This window comes from Neopelma chrysocephalum, unplaced genomic scaffold (genome assembly GCF_003984885.1).
Source record: "Neopelma chrysocephalum unplaced genomic scaffold, ASM398488v2 Primary Assembly neopelma1_119, whole genome shotgun sequence".
In the NCBI taxonomy this organism is placed as follows: Eukaryota; Metazoa; Chordata; class Aves; order Passeriformes; family Pipridae; genus Neopelma; species Neopelma chrysocephalum.
The window spans coordinates 3,832,176-3,859,144 of NW_020897781.1; the positions used below are offsets into that span (position 1 = coordinate 3,832,176).

A 26,969-nucleotide genomic window follows, 5' to 3' on the forward strand; every position below is an offset into this window, starting at 1 on the left:
CAGTGCAAAACCCAACTGGTTTGTGTAGGGCAAACACTTTGCTTTCCACACTTTACAAGATGAGATGGCTCCCAGGATGGGAACTGGGACACGGCAAAAGTAAAAATCCCCAGCCATCAGTACAGTAAAAACAGGCTAAACCAGAGACTCCATACTCCACATACAGGTACAACTCTCCCACTTACTATTTTAGCTTTCATTTAATCCTATTCTTTTGCTCATGTTGGGATTAGTAACAGCTCTGTCAACAAAAACATCTTCTACTGAACACACCTACAGCATCTTGAGGGAGGCCAGCCTGCAAATCTTGTCCTGTAGCCTGGACAGACCTCTGGTCCTGGGCATTTAAACAATCCAACTGAACAGAGAATTCCAGCAGTCCTTCCCCTCCAACAGCAATTTCTTTAAATTGAATAAACCTATCCCAGGTTTTCAACCTGGATTGCTTCTAGATGGCAAAAATTCAAAGATCTCAATGTTTGTAATTCTCATAAAAGTCAGAAAAGTACTGACAAAGGAAGACGTTTGGAATTGTGTTCCTACAGATCGCAGATACACAACATCAAGACATAAAAGGCTCAGCTTACAAGCTCCCATTTAAATTTGGGTTATTGAAATAACTCTACCCAGAGCATGTTTGGATGGCTCATGGTCAGAGCAGAAGGCTCCATCACATGGGTTCTGCCACAGCCTGTTTTGAGCTGGGTTTGTTCAATGTGTTTATTAACAGAGCAGATAAAGGAATGCAGCATATGCTTGTTACATCTGCAAGCCATCCGCAAGCAGGACGCAACTGCAACACTGTTGGAGGTCAACATTAGAAGTCAAAACTATCCTAACAAGTCAGATAAGTCTGATTGAAAAAAAACACACGTAATTCAACAGAAGAGGAGCAAGGTAACATCATTCAGCAGGATTAATCAACTACACATATAGAAAATGACTGGGTAGGTAGCAGTTCATCAAAAAACGATGTGGGAGGTTATACTGGATCACAAGCTGAACATGAGTCAACAGTATCATACTGTTAAGAAAAAAAGCAATCATCACATTAGATAAATCAACTGGAGTATTGCCTGCAAAACAGGCAAAGTAATGCTCAGTGTCTGCTCAGCACTGAGAGCCCTGGCTGGCACCACCCCAGCAATGTGGAGCATCAAGTGAATAACAAAGGTAAGGGCTCAGAGGAGGGACACATGAAAGGGAACAAATGAGGGGTTCAGCCTAAAGAAGCCTAAAAAAATATTTTCAAGAGTGCTGAAGGGAGACGAAAAAAAAGAAAAAAGAATTCAGCAATTGTTCTGTGTGTCTGTGACAAATAGCAACAGGTTTAAATTGCATCCAGAGAGCTTCAGCTTAACCACGGAGGGAGGGAAGGGAAGCAATATCATATATTGGCTTTGGTCCCCACGAATGGACCTTCAGGACAACATCGGGGACAAACCTATTACAAAGGAGCTGCTCGTGCCCTGAGGGGGGAGAGTGCATCAGACACCCCCCTGAGCTCCTCCAGCCCTGTTCCTCCAGGAGGCTGTGACCAACACACAGGTCCAGGTAATATCACAGACAGCTCTCGGTGACATCAGGGAGACTCACGGGAAGGAACTGCGTGGCCAGAGGCACCTACAGGGCAGGTATCAAACACTCAGGGTTGATTTATACAGTTTTCTATTCACCACCACAGACTATATCAGGAACAAACAGGGTATCAAATTTTATGCTTTAAACTAGTCCTGATTCGCACTTTATCAACTGTAGCAATTTCTTTATTTTCCAACATCTTTCCAAGCTTGTTTCTTGATGCTTTTCCTTCATATACCAATAATTCCAATCTGCTTTTCCTGCTATATGGTGAAATAACAGAAATTTGTTTCACTGACCTGCCTTTTATGATTCTCTAGACATGAACTGACAGCACAAGCTGATCCATAGCTTTGTATGGAATAATTTCTGTAATCTTGACTATTTGTCTTTGGATAATTGCTACATGCATAATTATTTTAAAGACAATTTCATTTTAAAAGGATTGAAATTACTACTAGACAAACTCAGTGTAACAAAATTTTAGACTAAGAGTGATTTTTGTGACTAGCCTATGAACTGCTAGAAAATTGTGATTTATAATAGGAACAGTAATAGCCTTTAATGACTGCAGTGCTTCTGGGTATCAATGAAACAGCCTGGCTCATTTCAAAGCAGAAAGGGCATCTATTTTGTTTTTTTCTTCTTCATGGGTGGCCCATACATATCTTCAGGGTCCTTGGAGGAGCTTCCAACATCCCCACAGTGTGTTCCACGCAGTGGCTGCTATTTCCATGCTAATGTTAATAGGCTGTAGCTTATGTGACCCCTCCAAGCAGCAGCTCCCGCACAGCACAACGAGCAGAGAGCTGAGTTACCACCACTGGCTCTCTATCACAAAACCCTGGCAAGTGGCGAGAAACAGTGGCAGGAAAGTAAAAAATAATTAAAATTTCGCATTGGAAGGAAGCAGAAAGCAGGAATCTGCAGAGGCTGGCGGAGAGAGATGCTGGAGCCCGGGGTCACGAGGCATGGGGCAGCGAGCGCGGCTGAACATCGCTGCTCCCAATGACAGTGTATCCCATATGCCAGAGCATTTGCCACTGCTCTCTCCCTCTGTGCAACTGCAGTTTGAAATTAATACAGAAATTAAGGGTAATGAGTATAAGCAAGAAAAATCGTAAGCCTGTGGCAAAAAGAAATCTTGTTCAACCCAACTATTTTTCATATGGCAGAAAACTTGCTTGAAAAACGTTCTCCTGAAAGAAGCAAAGCCAGTTTTTTTTAGCCAGTTCTAATGACAAATATTTTGGGAAAATGGGAACTCTGTATGTTCTCCTTTATTCTACCAGAAATAAAGAGGAAACCAAGAGCTTTTTCAATTTAAGTGTAACATTTCCTTATGCCAGGAGAGAAACTATGCCTAGGTTAAGTCTGGACATTAATGGAAGCAAACAGCAGAAGGCTGGTCCCTGGTGTTTCAATTATTCTCTCTTTAGAGGTTACGCTTCCAAGAAATTAGAGAAACACAATTTCCCAGTAAGGATCATGTTTTGCAGGGTGTTGCAATGTTTTTATTTAAAGCTGTTTGATTTGTGTTTGCAGAAAAGTTCAGTTCATCACTCTGCCTTCTCTTCTGTTCACCTGCAAAGTTTTCCACAGGAACAGAGCACAGTGGAGGCTGGACAGGCTCCTCTGTAGAGCTGTCCAGCACAGGGTCAGCCACAGCAGGCTCCAGGATCATGTCCAGTTGGGTTCCAAGTATCTCCAATGTTGGAGACTCCATGACATCTCCAAGCTACCTCTTCCAGTGTCTGACAACCCTGACACTGAGAGTGTCTTCCCATGTCTAAGTGCAAAGTCCTGCATATCCATTTCTTTCTCTGTGCCCCACTGACAAGAACCTGGCTCTACCATCTTGACACACTCTCCCAAGGTATTTATACATGATGATAAAGTCTCCCCCTGAGTCTTCTCTTTTCCAGACTAAACAATCCCAGGGCTCTCAGCCTGTCCTTTCAGAAATACCAATAAATAATTATTAAACCAAAATATAAGAGACAATATATCACAGCATACTGAGCAACAAGAAAACCCTCAAATGGCAGGGCTGGCCAAGGACATTTTTGAGGTTTACCTGAAAAAGCAACACTGGGGGGTCATTTAGGCATCAAAAGAAAAATTGAATGTGAAGCCAAACCTCTCCAGAACCTTTGGCTAGTGCATAAAAGGTTTACATACACAAAACAGATATAGATTGAGTCCATCAAGCCAGCAGAGACTCCTACTGCAGTGCTCCACATCAGGATCCTGGAGAAATCTGTCTCCAATCACTGCCACAGGTTCATCTCAAACCCTCTGTCAAACTATTCAGAGCTGGAGTTCCCAGAGGCAAATACTGGTCTTTGTTTTTCAAAGATCACTTTCTGGTCTTAGTTCTTACTATTTCCATTCGCCTAAAAATAAAAAACTCAGTTTGATACAGCAGCAGCACCAATTCTGAATTTACCAGGAACCTCGAATCAAACAGAAACTCCCTTCTTTCCCTGTGTTACTCAAATTCATTCCATGAAAAAATATTAAGAAGCAGATTTCTAATGAAATCCTATCCTCTGTAGTTTTAATCTCTTCTTGGCCTTCAAATAAGACTTTTAAGCATTATCTATATTGCTAAAATATTCTATGAGCTGTGCACATGGCCCATGCTGCTGTCAAACCAAGTGCTTCACCAGCTTGAGTTTGCAATGAAATAAGCCACCTCTACAAAAACATTACACTCATTTCCAGGGTAGAAATTAAGGCAGAAGGAGGCCTGCATATAAATATCAATGAAATTAGGCAATGAGAACTGGCATTAGGTCAATGAAAATTAAGCAAGAAAATATTTCACTGCTAGAATAAATAAGTTTCAATTGCCACATGCAAAAACCATAATTTCCAGAATGCTTTCAGCATCTGCTCTGTAAGATCAGAGCTCATGAGCTCTGTCAGCAACAGTCAGTTCCTGTACAAAGAACTGCCTTTAAAATTAACATTTTCTAACCTTAAAAGACCCAACATTATCAGTTTGGAGTTCAAAACAACTGGTATTTCACAATAAATAACAAATTGATACTCTTCCAGACATGGCTTATTTCCTAAAAGCCTAAGCATAAATAAAGAAATTAATAAATTATTCAACAGAAATTGTTGTTTCATTTTCTTCCTTAATACATATTTAGAGTGCCTAATTTGAAGCAGTGCAGTTCTTTAACAGACAAATCTCTGAAAGCAGAGAGAAGCTTCAAGCCTGTTGTTGGAGAAGCAGATTTATTCAGATAAAAATCAGTTAACTCCCCAGAATGCAGAAAAAAGTAATTTTACTTGGGTTTGAGGAATTTGGTTCAAAGCTCTGAACTAGAAAGCAATATATACAGTTATTAAACAGTGTAAGGGGATTAACTCTACAGAGTGTTATTGACTACTCCAGTCTCATTAAGTGCAATTTTATTTAGATAAAAACGTCATCTTAAGCATCATTTTTGTGTCAGAACTCAGATCTGAAGAACAACATTAAAAATAAATAGGCATCAGCAGTTCCCTGATCTGCAGCAGCTCTTTCTGGGGTCTCCCCTGGAACTCATGATTGAAATCATGGTTTTGATTTGCAACTTGCCCATCACGAGAAACTGCTTTTAAAAGTTGTCCTGCAGAATGCAGGAAGTGTTTTTTGAGAGGCAGCTCCACTGGAGCAAGTACAAAGCTGATGTCTGTCTGCCTCTTTTCCCTCCAAGAAAGGAATGAAGAAAGGTTAGGGAAAGAGTTCTGCATTCCCGGTGGACTTTCTCCTACTTTCAGATTTTATTAGGGAACTGTGAAGCTAATTACGTGTACGATAACTTCAGTAACTGCTTTTCATGCAGAATCACAGAGCAGAAAATAATGAAAACATGAATGGAAAAGCCTCTCTGCTTTTTCAACTCAGAGCAGCTTGGAGAAGGCACTGGCTATTTCAGACTGCAGCAGAGCTGCTGTGAGGAACAGAAACCCTCAAGAGGTGCTCAAAAACCCCACCAAACAGCAGAACAAAGCCCAGCATTCCCGAAGATCTTCCCTTTCCAAAAACATCTGAACAACACACCAAGGGGCACTGAGAAGACACAGCCATGACCAGGGGCAGAAGAGGCCACAGGCAACCTCCCAGACACGCTTCAGGGGCAGACCCTGACCTGCAGAACCCTGTGGGAACCAAGCTCCTACCAAAATTAACAGCAGATGGGTATCTGTGTATTTTTTGGACTCTAAACCAAGGAAAAGCAGGAAGCCTACACTATCTAATGTATCCCATGAAGACTGGGGATGCCAGGGTTCTTTGGTCTATCTGTTTTATGCTTTCAAAACAGTATTCACAGCCTTCCTAAGCTTTAACACTGGATAGGATGAGGGCTCAGTAGGATGGAGGTTTTGAAACCTCATTGGGAGAACAAAAAGCTTTCAACCATGAAGAACATCCTACCTCTAAAAAACTTAAGAGGCAGCCTCTATACTGAATCCTTATTAAAAACCAGGTATTTCGGTAAAGCTTTTATGCATTTTCTTCGTTTCCAACACAAAATAATGCTAGTAAAAAATCCCAGTATGGAAGCAATTACATTTTTATACATTTGCATGAGCTTGGCTACCTTTGGTTGCGTACACTTGCTTAAAGCAGAACATGCTGGCAGAGTTTATTCATCTTCCCATATGAAAATAAACTGTGCTTCCACACACTTTTACCCAAAACGTAGCTGCCTACACAAGTGAAGTTATCCTGCTACAGCACTACAGGAACTGCTTGGGGTGGGCAACAGAAACATGAATCACTGCAGAGGAAGAGATGCACAGAAGAACAAAAGAGGGATTGTACATCCCAACTGCTTGTGCTGTCTCCTGGTGGCAGGTAAAGCTGTGAGCTGTTTGGTTTAGGTGTATCTGAGAGGTGATGTGCTGTACTAGATAGTACTGCACTGGAGGAATAATGCATTTAACACCTTGATGTCATCCCACCCCCTCCCAGTCACCACAGCCTCCCAGCACACCAATAAAACCCGAGCTTCTCATTTGGGAAAATGTATTTCTTACTAATTACAACCTTTAAAAACCCTACAAAAAAAGGAAAAGGGCATAAACTATCAAGAGTATCAGCCCCCCCTGGATCACATTGCACACCACTTTTAGCATCCTGCTCCTTATTCTCTCTTTCCCTAAGAGGCCACTAGTCATCATCACTCCCCTACACCTCAGTTCACACTCAGGGATCAGATCCCCTGAGTCACTGCTGAACTGCCTTTGGTGCAGCACTGCATGTTGCTGCTCCCCACCCCTCAGGACCAATGTTCTCACCATGTTAAGTTAACATTAATAATTAAAAAAGAGAAAAAGATACCCGTGCTGCAATCGTCCTCTGCCATACTGCAGGCTTTGAGATTTTCCCCTTAGGCTAAAGAAGAAGATAGTTAACAAACCTATTTTAAACATTATCGTGCATCAGTGATCAAGGCTAAGTTTATTATCCTGCAAACAAACACAAAGACAAAAGAAATATAACAGATTACACCCCAGTAACTTTCATTAAGAGATGCAGGGACGGCATTTCCAAGGAAGGCACTGGCTCCACAAATCACCTCAGCTAATATCCCATCATCAGGCCACAGGGCTGGCAGTGATGTGCAATATGTGGTATTTGTGGCACTGCTGGGGAAAACTATTTTAAGTCTAATTAACATGGAATTTTTAGAATGCAGATGCTTTTCATTTATACATAAAACAAAATGCCGTGACATTTCTCCCATCCATTTATCATAAACAAGTTAATTACTGTGTAACAAATAACTCCTGCTAGAATCTGTATGTTTTGAGCATGTTAGAGAGCTGACTCAGGCAAATAAGAGGAACCACAAAGTAGTAGCTAATAGCTTATGGCATACTTATAATAAAACAATGACTCTGTAAAAGCTCTTGTTGTCAAATTAAGGCTAAGCTATTTCCATTGGAATAAGCCAATTATAAGCAGTCATTATCTATTTAACTTGATTCAAACCTAGAATACTATAAACACTTTCATTTTGATACATTCATAACACTGCATACATTTGAGAGCTGGATATTACAAAGCTTAAAAAGGAGATGTTGGGTTTATTGCCACGCAGCTTATCCTGATCCATGGAACATCCAAACTTCCCCGGCTGGTGGAAGTTCACCACTACGCTGAGCTCTACATACTCCCTGGTTTCTGATGAACAAGCCTTCAGGCAGTATAAACTGTCCCACATCTCCTTCCTCAGGACAAAATGAGGATTCTGCACCATGAAGACCTTATATTTGCTCACTGAAATCCCCTGAGAGCCACCTGAACTACATATACACTTCCCCCCCCAAATTCCATGAAAGCACTGACAGGTGAATTCCTGCCTATATTTTTTTTTTTCCCAGGCAAACAGTCCCATTTGGCCTGAAGATGAATTACTGAATGCTGATGAATAAGATGGTGGTAGCTGGCAGCAAAGCTTTGCGTGGTAAGATGGTGTGAAACAGTACATATGTCAATCTATCAAACACGATAATGTAAGCAATCTGAACCCATTTTTGGTCTGAACTATTGTACAATACTTCACCCAGATGGAAGAAAGAGATAAACATTTTATGCTTCAGACATATCAAGTGTTAGGAAGTAAAATTAAACCTAAACTGGAAAACCACCAATTTTACATGCTAGAGTATATATAAAAAACAACACAAGCATGAAGAAGAATCTTCTTGCCCATTATTGTATAAATTAATTAGATATATTTGCTTCCTATGATAAACAACAGCATGTATTTGACTGTAGATTAAAAGGTGTAAAGATGATAGTTTATTTATTAGCAAACACAGCATTTGCACTTTTTTCTTCCTCCTTTGGTTGACAAAATGCTTACAAATCATGGAGCTTGTGACAATGTTATCAGGTCATGAATCTTACAAGTGGGGCATAGATACATAATGTCTCCAGGGTGAGTTCAGTCCTAAATCAGAGGCAGGTTTGCCATGACTAATGTGAAACTACAACTGGTCCCAAAAGGATAATATTAAATGGAAATATATTTTCATTCAAATCAACTTGACAGCCTATGTAAATACAATTTCATATTTAAAAATTATTTAAAACTGAAATGAAATGACAGCACTGTGCTCTCTTCAAAGTCAATGCCAGCTAATGCCTCTAAAGAGACCTTCTGCTCCATCTCTGTTGTCCACCTCCATAAACACATAGCACAATTTATCAAGCACTAAACTGCAAAAAATACTCTTCTGAGCAAATATATTTATGATATTGCTTTCTACAGTACTTGGAGAACATTTTTTATCAAATAATTTCCAAAGCTAAAAAAGCATGAAATCTACTCAGTTTCCAGACTGACCTGTAAAGCCAGTGTAAATCTTTGGGAAAAATTGCTATTATGTGTGTAAATGATTGGTATTTGGTCTCTTCAATGTTGCTGTATTCCTGGGATTCTCTATGTCGGTTCCTTATCTGGTTATCTTTCAAACTGAAAACAAACTCCCCAATGTTCACTAATTGATGCCAGGCCAGGCAAGAGAATTCCTGAACGGCAACACTAAGACAACTGGGCCCAAAAACAAAACAGATTGCCAGCTCATGTAGAGCAAAAATGTCCAGTCCTGGATTCTGCTGAAGCCAGAGAGAACACTGACAACTCTCCCTCTCTTCTGAGAAAAATCAAAGTAACAGAGCAGGTGTTTGCTCTGGAGGAAGACAGAAATCCCAGCCTTCTGGCAGAGAGATGCATGTGAGTAACTGTACTCAGGAGAAAGCAGCAAAAGGTTTATAAACCCTTGAGTAGAGCATCGTTCTGATGTGCTCCCCACCTTCCTGGGGGTGCTTGGGGGGTGGGGTTTGATCTTCAAAAATTCTCTTGGAGTAAAACAGTATTTTTCTGTGTCATGCAAATCTGAAGTTTAATTATTTTTAACTTGAAAGGGAGACAAATCAATACACAGGATAATCTGTTGTTATTTGGATTACGAAGACGTCTCAGAGTTTACAGTCACAAAACTGGTTATAATCCCGCAATTACTATAAAGCTAATTGGTACTTTCTTTTTGCCTATGTTTTCATGTTGTCAGTGGGGCAGTAATGAAAATGAATGCCACATTTGTGAACAGAATGTCTGTAGGCTTGTTTACCACATTTCCAACAACAACGTCTGCTTTATCATGCATTTCAAAGCAGGGATAATTTAGGGATCTTTGAATTTCATACATAAAAATACTTTCTAAAATATCAAATGTAGAGCTCCTTCAGACAGGGTGGGAGTGGGAGACTTAAGAGTGAAGTGATGACCTCGCATACTACAGCAAACAATCCACCTGGAGCAGACAGCACACGGACTTCCAGTGATTCATCTGTATTCAAAACTGTGCTCAGGTAAACCACTTAGTGTTTCATCCTCCTACAAACATAATTCTGCAGACAATTTCACCATCAAAACCAGCATCTTTAAGCCTCCTTTCACCTCCTGAAAATACAGTTATTGCAGAAGCTATTAAGCTTTTTATTCCACTTACCTTTGAGTAACTTCTGCCCTTCCACGATGTTTTGGGAGACGAACGCTGTGTAGTCTTGCTCTGAGAAGCCAGGCTTGCATGTGGGTCTCACTGTAAGATCCCCATTGTGTGCCTGCAAAAAACAAGGAAAATGCACACCATGACTTTTGTCATTTGGGAGAATGTTTTGTACCCAATGATGAGGTGTTTCAGGCATGGGCAAACCTGCACAGTAAGGCAGTGTGCAAGCAGAAGCTGCTGGTGTTAGAGTGTCTATCTGTTGGAGTGGATCCATACTGTAGCTGCAAAAATAAAATGGGCCAGCAAGTAGTTGCCTGACTACAAGAGAGCATTGTTTGTAGGAAGACTGGAATACTGGGCACTGTCAGAAGAGGGGAGGAAACAAAGAGCAGCAATTCATCAGGGCGAGCTGTGCTCGCACTGGAGACACGGAAAGGCCTGATGTTACAACATCCAAATCACTGAGGTTTGCTATTGAGAAACCGGGCAAAGCACAGGACAGAAGGGGGACAAACAGCCAGCTCACAGCAGCCTGAGGAGCCTGAGACCAGGTAGAGACACCCTTCCTTCCCCTTCACCCTGCGCCAGCCTCCAAGGCTCTGCCTGCTGCTGCCTCTGGGACCCTCCAGGCTCCACACTTGCCCCAGCAGTGGGAGAGGATGGAGGGGATCTCAATGAAAAACGTTAACAATGCACAGTCTCATACACAGCGTGCCAGGATCCAGGGACAAGCATCCAGCTAAACACTCAGCTGCAACTTTGGACTGCACAGAGGGGATCCAGTCCCTGCCACAGGGACAAAGTAGTCCAGTCACAGCAGTCCAGGCTCCTTGGGATTCCCTGGCAAGGAAGGTCCCAGACCCCAACTCCAAGGAACTCGCTGACAGCACACAAGCCAGTGATTTATGCCTAACGAGTGCCAGGTGATTTACGCACAAACAAGTGCTGGTGGCAGGGGATTTCTAACGCGCCCGGGCTGTCGGCAGAGCCAGCCAGAGCATCGCTTAGCGATGCCGGCTGCACCTCCGACGCCTCCAGTCCCAGCCGCTTGCCGAAGCCCGGGGACCGGGAGAGGCACTTCCCCGGAAAGTGCAACTCCAGGCGTGCACCTGCCTCCCCGGGGGGAGCATCAGAGCTCCCCTGAGCCCCCCGAAACACTCCCGGACGCAGACGATGCTGCATTAGAGAGAGACAGAAGGGAAGCGGAGCGAAGGGTCCTTTCGGATAAGCTTAGTAAGCAGAACACAAGCCAACGTACTCGGCTAAGAATCACGCTCGGGAGACGGATGCCAGCTACTGCATGGGAAGCGCAAGGAAGCGGCGGCTCTGTGGACTCTGACCGTCACTGGCAAGATGTTGCCATTAGGAAACATTTCTAAGGGTCTCGCGGAACATAACAGGCTTTGAATCTGAAATCACCCCGTTATTATAGCGGTGCTCGCTAAACGAGAGCACATGGGGGCTATTCCTGCGCACCCAGCAGCCTCCCCAGGGCTCGGGACATCCTCACACATTCAACTTGGCACCGGGGGATCGAGGCAGAAAAATAAACGGCTCTTGTTCCCGCAGCCAGCGCAGCCCGAAACCCAGCAGCAGCCCCGCTCGCTCTGTAACACTGCAGCCACGCGTCCAGGCGCTTGTTGATGTTCTACAGACACCCCTGCATTTCAGACGGGGTGGGAATAAAACCCTAAAAATCCCAAACTTTTCAGACCATCACCGCCCCCTCACAAACACGGTCGGCGTCCGCCCGGTGGGTTTAGGGGCTCGCAAAGATAAAAGTTCAGGGCCGCTCCGCGGGGCGGGCGGCGGGGAGCGCAGCGCGGCGCGGCGGCTCCGCGGGGCTCGGCGGGCGGAGCGGCTCCGCGCCGGGACGCGCCGCTGCCCGCGAAGTTTCTGTCCGGCGAGGCGCAAGCAGGGAGGGCAAGTTGCGCCTGCACCGCGGAGGCGCAGCTTAAAAAAAAAAAAATAAAAAAATTTAACAATTAAACCCCGCAACGACGATTTTAAAAAAGCGGGCGAAACGGCGGAGCGGCGGCGGCGGCAGCAGCAGCACCCATCGCCCGAAAAGCCCCGCGCGCCGCGAAGTTGCGGCGGCACCTCCGGGCGGTGCGCGGAGCACCCCCGGGAGACGGCAATGAATGGGTGACGCTCGCCCGCTGTGTCCCCCCCTCCGCGCCGCGGGGCGCCCCACTTACCGCCGCCGAGCCCCAGACGGGAAGGAGGAGCAGCAGCACCAGCGGCACCCTCGAGCCGGTCCTCATGGCCCCGCCGGGCGGGGGGCGGTGGCCGCGCAGAGCCGGGGCCGGGGGGTCGCCGCTGCCGCCCCGCTCCCGCCGCTCGCTGCCCGCTCCGGGCTGCAGGTGAAGCGCGCGCCGCCGCCACGCCCCGCCCCGCCGCGCGCGGGCACGCGCCGCCTTAAAGCGGCAGGCACCGCCCCGCTGAGGGGAGGGGGCCGAGGGCGAGCGTGGGGAAGGGGAGGGCGAGGGAGATCGCCGAGGAAAAGCGGCAGGGGGGGGGGAGTTCGGCGTCGCCCTGCGGAGCTCCGCGGGGAACGAACTTAAATGACCGAAGGTAAAAAATTGGCGTATTATGAGAAAAAAAAAAATAAAAATACCCCAGCGCATCCAGAGATGATGGAGACACGGGGGAAAAAAAACAAACAAACTAACAACCCGGAGATGATGGAGACGGATCGTGGAATCGTCAAGGCTGGAAGAGACCTTTGAGATCGGCAAGTCCAAGCGTTCAACCCTGCGCAGCCTAAAGGACCAAAGCGCATCACCCAGCGCCTCCTGAACGCCCCCGGGCATGGTAACTCCACCACCTCCCTGGGCAGCCCATTCCAATCCCTGACCGCCCCAACAGTTCGAACGTTTTTTCTAGTACCGAGTCTGAATCTCCCCTATCTCAGCTTAAGGCTATCACATTACCTCAAGCCATTTCCTCCAGTCCTCTGCATGTGTCCACGGAGGAACAAGTAGAACATCCGTTGAGGGGAAAAAGTAGCATATAGAGGGGAAAAGTGATATATCCCTGGAAAGGCGTGCCCAGTGGGGAAAAAAATAATGAGTCCACATGAAAAGCATGCATATCCCATGCGGAGAATGAGTGTGTCCATAGGAAAGACATATATCCAGGGGTTGGTGAGTGTATCCCATGAGGAGAGCAGAGGCCAGGCCGTGAGGGAAGGTGGCGTTAGAAGGGCAACTCTACAGGAAAAATTACCTGTTGGGGAGGAAAAAAATAATATATCCAGAGATAAAAAACTGGAATACCTGGAGAAGAATGACAACAGAAGAAACCACAGCCCTGTCGTGGCAGGGACCCTCTGCTTCACCTGCAAAGGGCTTTGCTGGTATGACCCCACTGTGAGGGCAGAAGGTGCCTCCGTGGCAGCCGGGTCTGGCTCTGTGGGATGAGGGTCAGGACGGGCTCTGGGCGGGCAGGGATGGGGGTGCAGGTCCCTGAGCCCCCACTTCAGGCTCTGCACTCGCGCTGGGGAGGGTGCAGCAAGTGCCTCTCCAGCAGAGAATAATTTAGGTGAGCTGAGGATCAGGTAGAGAAATTGGTAGTGCCAGAAACAGCTCCTCAGCCGTGTCCGTGAGCCAGCCTGAGACTGGCTCTGCTTTTCTTAGAGGAAAATAGGCTTGTCAGGGCTAATCCACATCCACATCAGTAGCAGAGAAAGCTAACTCCACTGAACTAGCGGTTTTCTGGTGTAAAAATAAAGGAAGATCAACACAGGGCCAGAAAGTGAAACTTCAGTCACACAGAAAACTGAGAGCAGAAAGTGGTGGTTTCAAGCTCCTGCTCTTTTCCTACAGCGTGACCCTGGCACCCAAACACCATCCTTTCCCTCTCCCAATGCAACTCAATGCCACATGTATATTTTGTGCATATAAATCCCACAACGATTTGCATAAATAGATGCACACTATCTCATGTACGTGCAAAATCAGACACTGCAGCTGAAAAATCTGGTCATTAAACTGTTCTGTGAGATTCTCACGTTTCTGAAGGAATGAGACACATAAATCCACTGACTGCATCTTTGGCTATTGAGTAGATTTAATAGCATTGTGTTAACACCTAGAGACGTTAGCGGAGAACTGAGGCCTCATTGTATTAAGCTCTGTAGACACGAATAATGAAAAGATTGTTCCAACCCCACCAATTTACAGTCTTAGTGGATTATGGGGTTTATTTTGTTTTTAAACAAGCATTTCTGAGTTTGTTATATAACATGAAATAAATCCCATCATTGTATTGAGTTTAACGTAGACCCTTTTTTATGAAGCACTTCCACAGAGGGAGAAATAATCGAGTGACACTATCATAGCAAAAATAAATCCTTATGTATATATATACACACATATATATATAAATTTTTTTTTTCTTTTATCCTCAAAGTTTGGAGTAGATTGTTCCAAGTTGAAGGGCAGTTGCTATTTAAATAAAACTAGAAGTACTCTGAAATCTACTGGGAATATTTTGGATTTGGGCAATTACAGTGTGGATATTTCTTTGTGAATACCTGTAGCTGGTTATTTTGACTCTTGCTGGACTACAGCTGTTGCTATGCATGTGCTCGTTCTGTTTGATAACTTTGTTAATATGACAAGTTCTACAAGTATTGTCAAAATAAGTCTGACACCACAACAGATTGTGAAGAAAAGGCAGAGCAGTAGCGGAAAAAAAAATAGAATTCTTCAACATGTTTACAGTTGATTTCTAATCTGATGGCAAATTGATTTTTTTTTCCCAAAGTAGTTTGCCATCCCTCTTTTCTAAGCTGTGGTAACAAACTCTGTGCTCAGGAAATGAGGCTGCAAATGGACTGAGTACGAGTCCCAGTTATGTTTCTAATAACACTGGGCTGTGTGAGACAGTGGGTGCCTTCTCAAACTGAGGTGTTTCCAGAAGGGTCAGAGGAGAATACAGATCCAGCATTCAGACAATACAAATCACTGGTTTACCTGTGTGGTTTCTTTCACTCTACCATTTTCCTTCAACTCTTTACACTCCAATTAATTTTGGAAGGAATTACAGTTTTTCTAACTGATTAGCTACCATTTCAACTACCTCCTTGTTTAGAAGCACTTAACATGAAGTGCTTATAAAATATCTTCCTTCAGATCTTTAAGGAAAATTAAAATATGGCATTTACATTTTTGTACCTACTGAATTTTTCACAAACTGTTGCATTTAAGATTACAGGTCTGAGCTGGGCCTGAACATATGTTATTTGGGAGGGTTCGCTTTGGAGTCTCACTTCACTTGGAATCTGATGGGAGACTGGTTAGGAACTGGTGTTCTGGCACAAAATGGAAATAGGAAGCTCTACTGTCTAACACACGAATGCTACAAGATGTGGGTTTGGCTGGATGAAGACATTTAAGAGCGTTGCACATGCACAGTAAATCAACTTGCTAAACACCTCAAGAACAAAACTGCTGATCCTAAGAGCCAACTTGCTGCACTGCACAACACTCAAGAGAATAAAAGGCTCATATATGAGACATCTACAGAGCTGACTGTGCCAGGATAATGAGGAGCGGAGAGAACACAAGGGATTTTTCCCTGCTTGATGCACACATGTAATTCCTATTGACAGCAGTGGGAGTTGCACATACATATCAAGGGGACAATAGAACCCTTAGTGGTGGAGATGAGTATGGGATGTGAGCTGTGTGACCACCGAGAGAACGAGGGAGAGGGAGGTGTGATTGCTGAGGGACGGTACAACATACAATAAAATTGTCAAGCAGCCATCAAATATGTGAGAGCATGGGAGTAACAAATTAAATGGACAGGAGGTGAGAAAACAGTGTCTCAAGAGACTTTTGCCTTCTTAGCTTAGGGCTGATATTTGAATTCCTTATTTGGGAAATATTCCCGCTGGCTCAACCCATTTAATTCTCTGATAAGTAAATGTTTTCCTGTACTCAAGTAAATAGTTGCAGCCTAGATGCCAAGGATAAAAATGGAGTTTATTAAAGAAGTGTGATAAACAAGAAGAAATGAAATTAATACAGTGTGCAGACCACACTTTAGGTTTCTTTTGTATGATCTGAGGACTCTTGCTTCTCAAATAGAAGAGAGCAATCTGACTGGTGATTTACAGAATCATTATTAGTAATTTTGGTTTGTGTTAGAAGTATTAACAAAGGACAGAACAGAGCAATGATAACGATTCTAGTTTGATAGATGGTGGTAAATTATGTGTTTATGTCAGCAGTTCAGAAATTAGATGAATGAGAAATGCCTTCAGATTTAATCCACATTTGGGATCTTTTAAAGATGTGTAGGGAAGAGGGGACAAGATGAAACTGAGCAGTAAAGGGGAAGGTAAATCAAAGCTATGGAGAAATTAATGATCAGCAAAAGACATAAATATCTACCAGATCTCAATGGAAACCAACAGAAGAAACAAAGGATGCTCCTGACTAGGAGGGCAACAACCGCAGAAGGAAAACTAACAGTAAAAGTCAGAGTTTGGTACATTTATGTAATTTTTTTGAGCAACAGCAACTGGAGCTACATGAATGGTTGGGCACAGCTCAACATTCTGGATTGCTTCTGATCTGGCTCCAGTACAAGATCTAAAGACAAAACGATGAGTCACAGAGGAAAAAGTGACTTGAGGAAAGGAAAAAGCAGCACTGAACAGGAATGGAATATGCACTAGTCCAAGCTGATTCTGTACCAGCCTGCACGTGCTCCCTGTGTGCTGGAATGGTGAGAATGACACAACCATCCTCCTGGTTAAACAGCTCTTTTGAAGTCCCATTTTCAGTCCTGCCAGACGTGCTGCAATGCCAAGGAATTTGAACTTTCTCTCTTTTACACTATCTACTCATCCGTACATTGTGGATCCAAGTGATTCTTCTGAGCTGGTCATGTGAATGGCAATGAGGAAAATACAACTTCAGAGGCCCTGTACAAACCCTTCCTGCTCAGCTAATTACACTGACCGAGGGAGGCCAACTTTGGTGTAGTCTGACCTCCAATTATGAGACACTCTGTGGTCTCCTCACTGAACTGTGCAGGCATTAATGGCAGCATGCCAGCAATGGCTATATTAAAATCAATTTGAAGATCCCAATTCCATGTCTCTTTCACCTTAGGTGAGGTAACACACCTTATAATAATGTAGCTCTTCATAAAATATTGTAAAACAAAATTGACCTATGTGAAACAATTAACAGTGCTATTTTTTTCCCCATTTATTGTATTCTTGCAAAAACAAAGGAAAAAGGGAAAAGCAGACCGGGAGGCTTAATAGGTCTGTGTCTTTGCGGTGGATGGCAGTTTAAAAAAAAAAAAAAAAAGAAGCAGAAAAGCAGAATTAGGTTTGTTCTCAGAGTCACCAAGGAGAACAAACTGCAAGAGATCCCTAACACAGCAGGCAGGCAGCTCCCAGGCTGCTCCATGAGGCAATGCTTGATATTCATGGAAACAATGAAACCTCACCAGATTTAGTAAAAAAGAGATGAGTAGCCAGTCTGTGATTTTTACAAGCAGCAGGAAGGCCACAGATTCCCATTTTCCCCAAAGCCTCCACAAAGCTACTGATTTTAAGACACTCCTCATATGAGTGTGTGTTTCAGCATCATTGTGCCATCAGCTCAGAAACAGAGTTACCCGAAGTGTTCATCACCTGAAAGGGTCACACTCAACTCAGGCTTTACCCTGGGACAGCAGTCTGAGAACTTTTATCAAAGTAATACAAACCAAGTGATTCCCTCCACAGCCTCTCCATGCACCTCCTCGGAGGTTACAGTTCTATAATTTTCACTCATCACACACCAGAAAACTCCAAATTAATATCAACATAATTAATAATTTCCAATAGGGAGTGCTGAAAGAAAATGAGAATTTTTAAGACTTGCAGCTTGTGCTGTTATTATTGTTTACAGCAGCAAAGCTCATCACCACTTCCTTTCTTTCCTCTGTAGTGGACATGACTCTATATACATTGAAATGTGCACACTAATGTAATTTATTCCAGTCTAGATCTCAAAATAAGTTACACTGCTACAAGCAGCAATATTAATAATTGAACACTCTTTTATCTAGAAAAAACGTGAGGTCCAGATCAGTCTTTCTTGTATTACTGACAGTACGTGCTTTTCTTCTTTATCAGGAAAAAAAACAAGTATGTTTTCCTCTGCACAGATTGGTAAAGCATAAATAGAAGTGATATTCTGAGCTCTCTCTGCCTTTCGTGGCACCCAGCTTGTTTGTATTCCTCCCCAATACTTTTTCCTCCTGATATATCCAACAGTTTTAGCACCACTCTAAATTTTGTGTGTGTGCATGCTAAATGCTGAGGCAGAACTCCTCAGAGAAAGCCCCAGTTACCTATTTAATATGAAGTAATTTTCTGGAGCTGTCAGCATTTTTGGTCAAAAACCACCTGGAAGACAAAGCACTTTACAAGAGACAGCTTTGACAGCCTATGGATTTAAATAGTAGAACTGAAAAGATAAGGAAAGAAAACTTGGGAAGAGAGAGAGAGAGATGTGCTCTTATAGGAGATTACTTCATGACAGAATATCACACACTCAAAGTAAGGCAGCCTATTTCTACTTGGGAAAAGTAGTGAGAAATTTACAGTGTTTGCCTCCTTACAACTTCCATCAAGTTAAAGATGCATATGAAATTTATTTGAATATCTGAATCACTCATTTTGCTACAAATGAGGATAATAATATGAAGTTCTAATAATAATATTACATGGCTAAGTGAAATAAAGCCTAGAAATAAGAGGGGACTATTTAGGCACACTGTATGCGTGGTCAGAATAATATGGCCTGACTGCAGGCCAAGAGTAATAAAACCCTAAATCCTCCACACATGCATAAACAGAAAGGAAGAGAAAGTGTAGAGTCCCAAGGGTTAAATTTTGGAAACTACCATTGGTGGTTACCACCTGACAACTGCTAAACTGACACAGGCTGTTCTTTGATGTTGATGGGGTTCATGTATGAACCCAGAGAGTTCTGTACACAAAGTAACTGCTGCTTTTGCCGGTGCCTAGAAACATCTGAACTGCAAAGATTAATTTTTCAAGTTCATGCATTCATCTAACGAGATTATCTGTGGTTATCCCATTAACTCTGACCAGCAGATCCTGGGCTCTCACATCACCTAATCCGTGCCCAACTGCACACAGGCTTTCAAGTCAGACTGGAACTGTGTCCAGGACACTAAAAATATTGGTATGTCCAAGACTGGGTAATCTCCAGCTAAAAAGTGGTTTTGATCTCTTTGAGAGAGAAATACTATGGGAGATATTCCTGCACCATCTTCCATGTGAGCTACAGGCAGACATGTGGTTTAATAGAGCTTATTGTAAGTGACATTACTTCAGTGATTGTGATTGTGCTAATCCATCAGTAGGAAATGGCAGAATCATGTAGCAGGGTTTATTGTAGCCTGGAAGCAGCAAAGGATTTAAATGGGACATTTTTATTAGATATTAAAAACTAATACAAATTATGTCTGGCGCAAGTTATGGGCTGAATGGGGTAACCTGGACTTCACCTATCCAGATATTTCAACGGAATGGTCATTTACAGAGCTGATCCCGAAGTGCTTTATGAGAGATAAATCTAATAACCTTTCTGAGAAAACCTCAGCAGGATGCAGACACTGTAATAATCCATATGGAAGCTCCCACATTGTATTGTATGCTGTCAGACAACTCAATTATTTTCTTCCACATCTAACATAAGCTTCTGTTTAGTAAACATGATGAGAGTCAAACTTTTACATATATATATATAAAGTGCTTAATTTGCATGCAAAATTGCCGTAAGTGTGTATGCAAATAGGAAAACTCATGCACAGATGACTAATTAAGTGCATTTATGTGAGAAATTACCCAATGCACGCATGGAATCTCAGTAATTGTACACACAACTCAGAAGTGTGAGTGTGTTTGCAATTTGGACACAGAACTGATTGAAAAAATTGTTCCTCAGTACTGTGTTGGAATAACTGATGTGGAGCACAGGGCCAGAACTAGGACAACTGAGGGGGCTTGGGAAAAGACCTGCAAAAGCTTGTGAGGAGCTTTACAGTAATAACAGAATTTGCCATCTCTACCATTACCGTTTCCCTATTCACTGATAGCCATCCTCTGCTAATCCATGGCTTGAAAGGAGTAATTTCTGTAACTCCCATAAACAAACAGAAAAATAGATTCTGTGCGATAGCACAAGAAATGGTGTCATTAAAATTAAACCTGAAGTCTGTAACCTGCTGTTGCCCGTCCGGGATGTGTTTTGGAAATAAAGAGCAAATTTTACTTTATGTGTCTTGATCAAGCCCCCTTTTGTCTCATGCAGGCAGGCTTTGTAGTATGACAGCACAATATCCCTTTGGAAGGTTCAGTGAGTTTTGGTGAGAAAAGGGGTATCTGTCTCTTTTAATTTTCCAGGCATTGATGTTATTAGGTGTTCCTTTATCCCTAAACACTGATGAGTTCTCTTTATATCCCCAAAGTTAGAAAGTTCACGCTAACATTGTTAAAATTCAATGCAGTGAACAAGGTCTTTCAATATGATATGATAAACATCCCTGACATCAATGTCCTGCAGAAAAAAATACCTGTCCAAATTGTTTTGATATGCTCTGGCTCCTGAAAGCAGGGAACATCCTCAGCCTGCTTTGTGATGTTTTCCTATTTTCTGTTCATTGTGTTGATATTGAGAATAACAGCAGGTAGGGGAGCACCTTTTTCTTTACCCATGACATATAATTGGAGGTCAAACATTTCAGTCAGCCACTAACACAGGCAAAAGACGTGTCTGCCTTTGTGGGCACAGTCAAACACGAGGAACACGCACGAGGGGGGCAGGAGGAAAGAAGCTGGAAAGGGAAGTGCTGAGATCCCTTGGCTCAGAGCTGAAGGGATGCTGTGCTGGAGGGACAGGCTCTCAGCAGCCTTGGGAGGCTCTGAACGTGAAAACTCAGGGAGGGGGGAAGAGGGATGTACTGTTTCAGGTTGGTTTGACTCGGAACAAACTTCCTCAGATTAGATTTCAGAAGGGAGCATTTGAAGTAGACTTCTGCCACTAAGTGGTGCTCTATACAGTACAGCATCCTTAGGATGCCACAATTCACGAGGAGGAGCAAACCAGAACACTGTCAGGCTGATCAGAGTGATGCAGACACTTAACAAGTGTCCATTATGCTGATTTAATCCTTCTGTGCCACTGGATAAATCAGGAGGAGGAACAGGCCAATCCAAAAGATTAAACAAATCCAAAGATTGAGCCCTGGCATACAGTATCTGAAGCAGAGGATTACAGAAAACAATTCTAAATTTTAAAAGCTTTGTTTGGCTCCTTTCTGTTCCTTTTTAATTATTAGTATTGTTTTCTCCAAGTTTATGGTTGTTAGAACCTAAAGTACTTACCAAATAAAACTGAAGAAAAAACTTAATATTTGCAACTATTCCAGAACTTATTTTTTTTAACAGATGCCCTATTTTATATCAATTGAAAGAAAAGATAGAATGTATTCTTTCTGGAGTACATATCTACATGTAGATTTAATCCCTCCCACCCTTCAAAAAAGATGCAATTTAAAAATAGAGTGGAAATTTGGAAGGAGAATGCAAGCTTGCAACTTCTGCTCTGCCCAGTCCCAGGAGAAGTGTAAATACAGCAGACAGAGGAGCTCTTTTGACATTTTGACACCTATGTTGTTGCCTACAAAGTTGGATTCGTTACCCAGTGTGCAACAAGCCAATAATTGCACACTTGGGAGAGACACTGATCATTTATTTCAAAGTTGCACAAGCCTGGGTGCTCAGTGGGATCCCACAAATCGAGCACGGGCACCAGAATTTTTGTGCTGTTACTTATACACAAGAGATAAAAAACATACACAGAAATTCAAAGTTAGTAACTTCCCAAGTACAACCCCTCTATTATGATCGGTTACTAATTTTCATACAAGTCACATAATTCCAGTTAACTTCTACACATGGGGAAGGCTCTTGACCTGGGCAGGGTCTTTTTGGCATGTAGGTGCTATTTTTAGTTTTATAATGAACATAATTCAGCTATAGGATACATGGACCCTGAATATTTTGCCAAGTTAGCAATGTATGAAGAGACATACATCAACATCCTTAAGACTTGTTAGTTCCAGGATGACCTTGAGTAAGGAATGCTAAATGCTATTTCTTCTACTGATACACAACAACATCTTGATTTACTACATCCTTAAGGTTTGGTAGTTCCCAGATATCCATGACTAAGGGATGCTGACTGTGGCCTGTTCCACTGTTTAGGTCTCCTTTCTTGCTGATAAACTGCCTGACTTAAGATAATCTTGCCACATTCCACATTTTGGAGCAATGGGAGCTCTTGCCCCAAGCAACTCTACTCACATGTTGCCTCTCAGTCTTGGATGCAGTGGTGGGTCCTGGGGAAGGATCAGTGGGCAAAGCTGTGCTATCCCAGGAATGAAGAGGCTGAGTTGACAAAGCTTTCCTCCTGTTTTATGGAAGGAGGAGGAATTTGTTTAGCCACAGTCCAGGAAGCAGCTTACTCCTTTTCTCTGCCGTGGGTCTGCCCTAGAAAACAAAGAAAGAATGGAGAGAAAGGGTGGAGCAGTGAACACTCCCACATGTCCCAGAGTCCCACATGGCCTCTTGGGGCATTTCTGGGCTCGATGGAGCACATTCGGTGCTCTGCATTTAGACATCCCTATAGGTGGTGTGTCTGCAGCCAGGCCCAGACACAGTCGGGGGCCAGCGGTTTTTAGCAGATTTAAGGACCCTAAAACACTGCCTCCCACTCAAACTCAATGAATATCTGCCTATGTGAGTTGTTCTGCTGAGCAAAATCCATCAAAAAAAGAGGTGGAACTTCTGGGGAGAGGATTAGTGCCTTTTGTGAACTGTATTTGTGTGCAGGGTGCTGTTTTATTCACAACATTCCCAGAGAAGTGCTTTAAATCAAGAATCAAAAGCTGAAAGGGTATCAAAGCTGTACAGGAACTGATTACTACTATAAATTTTGCTGAAACAAGCTGATGCTTTGCTGATTCTTTGGTCTTTTTCTGGTAAAAATATGTCAGTGTTAACTCACAGCATTGACTTCTCTGTATTTTTCATTTTTGTTCCATGAGATTATTTTTAGCTGCTGTGCATTAGCTCTGCTTCTGAAAAATATTGATAGGTAAAGGTTTGAGGTTCTTCCTGAAAAAAAACCCAAATGACTTATTGACAGAAACGCAATGATACATGGATATCCATAAAATTAATGTCATGTCCCTCCAACCCCCCTGGTTTTAAATGAAGTTAAGAGACAGACAGATGTGAATTTCTCAGGAGAGAAAGAAATATCACAAGTAAATCAGCTTTATATGAGAAAATCTGATAGAAATAACAGCTGAAAAATAAGTAAACTATTAACAGTAGAAACCATTTTCAATTTTAAGGGAAATGGCCAAAGTACCTAAAGTAACTTTTTATGAGTTATTTATATCATACAATAATTTCTGAGCCCCAAACAATAGCTGGATGCAAACACAGAGAAGGGAACAGTAGCTCTGAAATGTCCTCTAGAGAGAGCAGCAAAAATGCAAAATTAAAATGCCATGAACAGGGTCAGCTGCAGGTCCAGAAACAGTGGGATCCTTTTGAAATTTACATTTTTTAGGCATGCATTTACATATTTAGAAATAAATTTGTCGTAGTCCGAAATGTCTCTGGGAAGTTTTTGAGTTTATCAGCAGCAGAAACATGGAGCAGATCCTTGGCCCCTCTGCAGTCATCCTCAGGTTTCCCAGGGTTTAATCAGTGTATATCATCATTGTCTTTCTTGTGATGGAGGAATTTTACAATGTGCTACGTTTTCCATGTGTTACAATCCGTTTTCCCAAGGCCAGCTCTGTGTTGTGGTATCAGCCCAGCTCTGTGCCTTTCCCACTCCTCAGGCACTTCCTTCTTTTGCTTTAACAGACTTTTTGATCAGAATAAATCCAGCTGTAAGCAAACGTTCTGAGCTGGTGAAATCTTACTGTTCAGTAAGATCCTCCAAGAAAATACCACAAATTCAGTAGCAGTGACCTCAGTTCTTCAGCTGAGTTTCAAATTGTTAACTGACCTTCTAATACTGATTTTCTTTATATTCTTTTGCCTGTAAATTTGGCCTCGGATCTTGCTGCATACAATTAACTCTGGTTTTTGAATATGTGAGGTTCAGAGGTTGACAATGTTCGGTTTATGGCTTCTGGAGCCTTGTCCTGGTTATGCTCAGCCTGGGTCAGACACTGTTCCCACAATCCCAAGAGGAAACACAGAGATCTTCCAAAATGTCCCACCTTCCAAAATGTCTCATCTTCCAAAATGATGGTCCCACCTATCCAGCTGCCTCCTACTAGGAAATTAATCTAATTTTTGTTTTTCCCACATGGCTGAGCCTCCTTATTCCTGGCTGGACCTGCAATGAGGTTCAAATATGAATGTCTTCATTTAGGAGACATGGGTGACACACACATTAGACTTTGGACACTGTCAGGGGCTGTTTTACCTTCTGCAATTACTTGGGAAAAACAAATGCAACTACTTATATTTAAAGAACAATCAAGGAAAAATTCTGGAAATGTGGCTTTGTGTTACTTAGAGACCAAGATTTCTCATTGTTACTCTGATTCACTACAAACTTGTTTAAATATTAGACATAATTCCTACAGTGATAGAAAAGGATAAACTCCAGCTCAAACCTGCAAGAAATTTTTTGCTAAGAAAAATAGGGATAATATATTTGGAATATAAATGAAGCACTGGGTAGGTTTTCCCCCTCTAGAACATGTACATCATGTATGTATATTAATCTGTGAACTGCAGACCAAATATTGATTACAATTTGAAATGAGATAGAAAATGTCATTTATGCCAAGTATCATAAAGAGTCGGATATCCTCTCATCTCTCAGAGTTTGTGAAGAATGGAGACAACAGCATTCCCTCACAGAAACTATAAAGAAGTTAAAGAGTAGAATCAATATCATAAGAGGAACCTCTAGATGCACACATCCACCTGAATTCCCAGCAATTTAAAAGGGAAATGTTTGTGTTGAACTCACTGCCTAGGGCTTTAAATTGCTGTATACTATCATGCATTATGGACTGTATTAATTATCTAATTGAGACATTTATATGGTCATCAGGCAAGTGGGGACCCGGAGACAAATCCCTAATTAAGACTTGGGAGTTTGATAAGAGGCTGTTACTGCGCCGTGATAAAATACTATTTTTGTCTTATCTTATGAAAGTGTCAGGGCAGATTATGTTAAATGCTACCTACATGCATAATCAGATGACATATCTCTGGCAAGGCCCACAGATAACAGTCTGCAAATGCACATTTATTATTTTACAGTTCAGAGTGTAAAAAGGAGAACAAAACCTGTAGATCCGGAGCTGCAGCAAATCCACCTCGGCTGTGCCTGGTGTGTTTTTCCTTGGGACTTGGGGACACAACGTTTCCTCTGGGCTGACAGTCAGAGCAGCTGGAAGCCTGTTCATGTCCACAGCACCTGGAACCATCCTGTTGGCTCTGCGTTGCTGAACTCTCCAGGCATTCCCTTTCTGTTCCCTGACATGCTTTTTATGCAGTAAACCATTGGTAGGTGGATTACAGACACTGGAAATTTGATTATACCAAGGGAATTATCCCAAAGGTCTGATTGCCCAGGTTAACCTCCATCAGCCCCACAAAGAGAGGGGAGCAGGGCAGGGAGTTGCCCCTTCAGCTTTCATTGCTCCACATCTCATTTCATTCAGATCACAATCCACATTTCTTGGCGTTATGAGTTTGTTGTTGCTGAATATGTAGTGCAAAAATACCAGCTCTGAAGATTTTTTTTCCTTGACAAGTTTTCTGGGAAAATTCAGAGCTGCTCTATTTTTTCCATGCAGCTTCCCCATCCTTCTTCTCAGCTGCAGGGTTGACTCGAACTGTAGCTTCACTTAAGGATCTCTTTCCTCCTCAGATGTTTTGACATCTCGAGGAGGATGGACAGCTCTACCACCAAAGCAAAAGAAAGTGAATTCAGAGATAAATACATACATGACAATTGTTTTTAATATTTTTCCTCTTGGTATGACCCAACACTGTTGATAGCAACGGCAAAACTCCTGCCATATCTTCCAGTTTTGGGGCTCAGCTATTACTGAGGAAGGAAATGTTTACAATGTTTATATATGTATATATTCATATAAATAAATAGATAATACATATATGTGTATATGTATTGTATCCATGCATATATACATTTATACTCACAGACTAAATTTGACAGTGTAATTATAATCTGGAATTATTCAAAGCCCACATTGTAAAACTTCCCTGACCTTCTACCTGGATAATACATTTTTTCACTTTCTGTTATTTACAAGTGTGCATAATACAAACTGACAAGTGCTATAGCTGCAGAAAAGAGGCGAGAAACAAGGACCAAAGGTCCTTGCTAAGTAGCAGGATGAAAGATGGCTTTGTGTAATTTTGTAGAAGGATTCAGTTTTGCAGATTTCCAAACAAGAACTGTGGATATTAATGGGAGTTTGCAAACAGCAAGCTCAATAACAAAGCAATCCATTAAAAATATATAAAGTATTAATGTATTGTACCCCAGTTTGTGTTTAGGGGGCTGTAGAGGCTAATGTCTAAATCACAGGAAAAAAGCCCCCTCTGTGCTCAAAATTTGTAGGTGTCATTACCAACCAGCACATCATTAACATGCAAAATGTTCCCACATAATCCCCAAAACACTGCTTAGGTTCAAGCAAGAGATTTAGGAGACCAGAGTTTAACCAGCCCCTGTCTCTCC

At 42.5% G+C, this 26,969-nt stretch overlaps 1 protein-coding gene across 1 annotated transcript in view; it reads right to left on the reverse strand.

Annotated features, from left to right (window-relative positions):
- CDH4 (cadherin 4) overlaps nt 1-12,448 on the reverse strand; it is a 426,717-nt gene extending 414,269 nt beyond the window's left edge. The window contains exons 1-2 of the mRNA XM_027697374.1: nt 12,306-12,448; nt 10,108-10,219 (exon numbers count right to left, since the gene is read on the reverse strand). Of these exons, the coding sequence (XP_027553175.1) occupies nt 10,108-10,219; nt 12,306-12,371 (178 nt within the window). The 5' untranslated portion in view covers nt 12,372-12,448. The remainder of the gene's footprint in view (nt 1-10,107; nt 10,220-12,305) is intronic.
- Nucleotides 12,449-26,969: the final 14,521 nt, after the last annotated feature.